The sequence below is a fragment of the Miscanthus floridulus genome, chromosome 11 (genome assembly GCF_019320115.1).
Source record: "Miscanthus floridulus cultivar M001 chromosome 11, ASM1932011v1, whole genome shotgun sequence".
Classification (NCBI taxonomy): domain Eukaryota; kingdom Viridiplantae; phylum Streptophyta; class Magnoliopsida; order Poales; family Poaceae; genus Miscanthus; species Miscanthus floridulus.
In genome coordinates, this window is record NC_089590.1 from 74,100,710 (window position 1) to 74,103,314 (window position 2,605).

General features: G+C 53.2%; 1 protein-coding gene across 1 annotated transcript; it reads left to right on the top strand.

Annotated features, from left to right (window-relative positions):
* Nucleotides 1-942: 942 nt before the first annotated feature.
* LOC136493412 (auxin-responsive protein SAUR36-like) lies at nt 943-1,902 on the top strand. The gene has a single exon (XM_066489495.1). It carries the CDS (start codon nt 1,222-1,224, stop codon nt 1,732-1,734), a length of 513 nt encoding a protein of 170 aa, XP_066345592.1. The 5' UTR covers nt 943-1,221; the 3' UTR covers nt 1,735-1,902.
* The last annotated feature ends 703 nt before the right edge of the window (nt 1,903-2,605 follow it).

Below are 2,605 nucleotides of genomic sequence, written 5' to 3' on the forward strand. Positions count from 1 at the left end.
ATGGACTGCTACTGTTAAATAGGTCAATTTGTAATTTTAGCTATATTCTTATGTATTCATAGTTTTGGGCTTCTCTTATGGGTTGCTGCTGTTAAATGAGTCATTTTGTCATTTTAGCTAATGGGCCAACTTTAGTTGCACATAAATTATAACAGATTTTCTCTAAGTGGGCCTTCTTTAAAAACGTGTGCTACCTTGTGCTAAAACACATGGTTTCTTTTCTCTTGAAAATCATGTGTTAAACAAGCAACCAACAACCATGTGCTAGTTTGTGCTAAAACGCATGGTTTTTCCTCTATTATAAATTGTGTATTTTGTAGCTAGCAAATAACCATGTGCTACTTTTTATTAAAACACATAGTTGTTGGCTAGACAGACTCAACTACTAAACAATCTCCACTCTAAGAGCTCGATTGATAGTACTAAACAATCCCCGGTCACACCAAATTAAAAGAAAATGCTATTAGTACTAAACAATCTCCACTATTCAACGGGCGGCATGGCCGATAACAGAAGAGCAAGTAACTTCTTCGATAACGTCGCCACCGTACTACTACATTGGTAAAACAAAAAAAATCGAGTAGTAAACTAGCACTATCAATGGATGAGTCGCGTTCCTTCCGCGTTAACCACACCTTTGGAGTGACCACGAAACAAAGTTGTTTGGAAGGGGAAATAACCCAACAAAGCAACCTAGGAGAGTTAACCATACTCTACCTTTGTTTGGCTTCTGATCCATAGGAGGGTGCAATGTCCGAGATCAATGAAATAAAGAATTTCAGGTCGGGCGGCATCTCTCCGGAGCCAAAGGGGTCATGGACCACGCACCGTCCGAGGCACGCCAGCCAAATCCGAGCCCGGCAAATCCAAGCCTGCGATATCAAGCCAGTCTGCTGCCAGTGGGCAAGCAGAGGCAGGCCAAACCGAGCCCCCCACCCCAAGGACGTAGCAAAACCCCCCGTCCAATTTTCCACTCGCGCGTGTGCGGTGTGCCCCGGCGCTATATAAAACAGCACGGGTCCCCTCCGGGTTCACACTCCTTCCTCTCAGGCGGCAGGCCTCACCCTCACGACGTCTCGTCTCGTCTCGTCTCCTGCGCGCTTCCGTTGCAACTCCGCACCACACCATTAACGCCCTCCTGCGTCTGGTCTGCTTAGGGAGGGGAAGAACTCGCTCAGCAAAGGAGAGATCTTTCCGCTGTCTCTTCCAATCCTCCTCGCCATGCTAAGGAGGTCCCGCCACGGCGGGGTCCGTCTCGGCCGGAAGCTGCTCGGCCTGTGGCGGTGGGCGCTCTGCGGCCGGCGCCGGCGCCGGGGAGGCTACCGTCGGCTGCAGCAGCAGCCCGGCGACGGCACGCCCGAGCGCGCCGAGAGGAAGCTCGCGCTGGTGCTGCGGTGGGGCCGGTCGCTGGCGCGGCGTCTGAGGCTCCTCGGGTGGAGGGCCGGCGGGCACCGGATGCTGGGCGACGGCTGCGGAGGCGAGCAGACGGTGACCACGCCCAAGGGGCAGGTGGCCGTGTACGTCGGCGGCGGCGGGGAGGCGTCGCAGTGGCTGCGGTACGTGGTCCCTGTGGTGTACTTCAACCACCCCATGTTCGGCGAGCTGCTCAGGGAGGCCGAGGAGGAGTTCGGGTTCCAGCACCCCGGCGTCATCACCATCCCCTGCCCCGCCGCGCGGTTCGAGCAGGCCGCGGCCCTGGCCGCCGCGGGGAAGAAGGGCTTCGGCAGGTGGTAGGCAGGCACTAGTCGTTAGGGGGGGTGGGGGGGAGAGGGAGAGGGACAGAAGGAGGCCCCTGACCGCCGGCCGGCTGCGGAGGCGGATGGTGTACATATGTGTTTCCATCAGAACGGGGCTGCCTAGCCAAGCTGATTTTGTTCTTTCGATTCTTGGTCCTGTTGAACTGATGCATCCATCCATCCGGTTCTTTGTTCGTCGATGCTTATATTCTTGTCCCAAATACGCCGATTCATCTCCAAATCACTGGAATTTCCCCGGTATGCGATGGGCTTCCTCGCGGATCATCCAACTGTCGCTGACCGAGTGTGCTGAATCCTTCACGTTTGCCTAGTGTTATTACGAGAGCAAATGCTCTGTCTTTTTGTGTGCCTCGTTTGACTGCAAACATCTCTTCGACAATTTCGTCTCATGCCTACTACCTCTGCTGCCTAGTGAATACGCCAGAATCAGATGCCCGGAAAAGCGTGCCATCCAGATTCAGCGTGCTCGGGCGGTGAAAACGGCGCGCCAACCACTGCACGAACCATACCGTACCCCACGCAGGAATCAAGATGGATCGAGACGGGCAGTTGGACCTGGAGCACGCCGTTTCGACCGCGCGCCGCTTTTGCACGCAGCACTCAGGTGGGCATTCGGTTCGGTTTCGATTCGGTTCCCTCGGTTACCAATGAAATTCGGTTCCTAGAAAACGGGAACCGATCGGTTCCAAAAATTTTTAGGAACTGAGCATTTTGGTTCTCGGTTATTTCGATTCGGTTCCGGTTTTAACCGAACTAACCGATTTTTTTTTTCAGAAGACCTCAAGACAATAATAAATATACTTGTTCTAAGGCAAATTTATGCAACGCTATATTCATTTTTAATAATA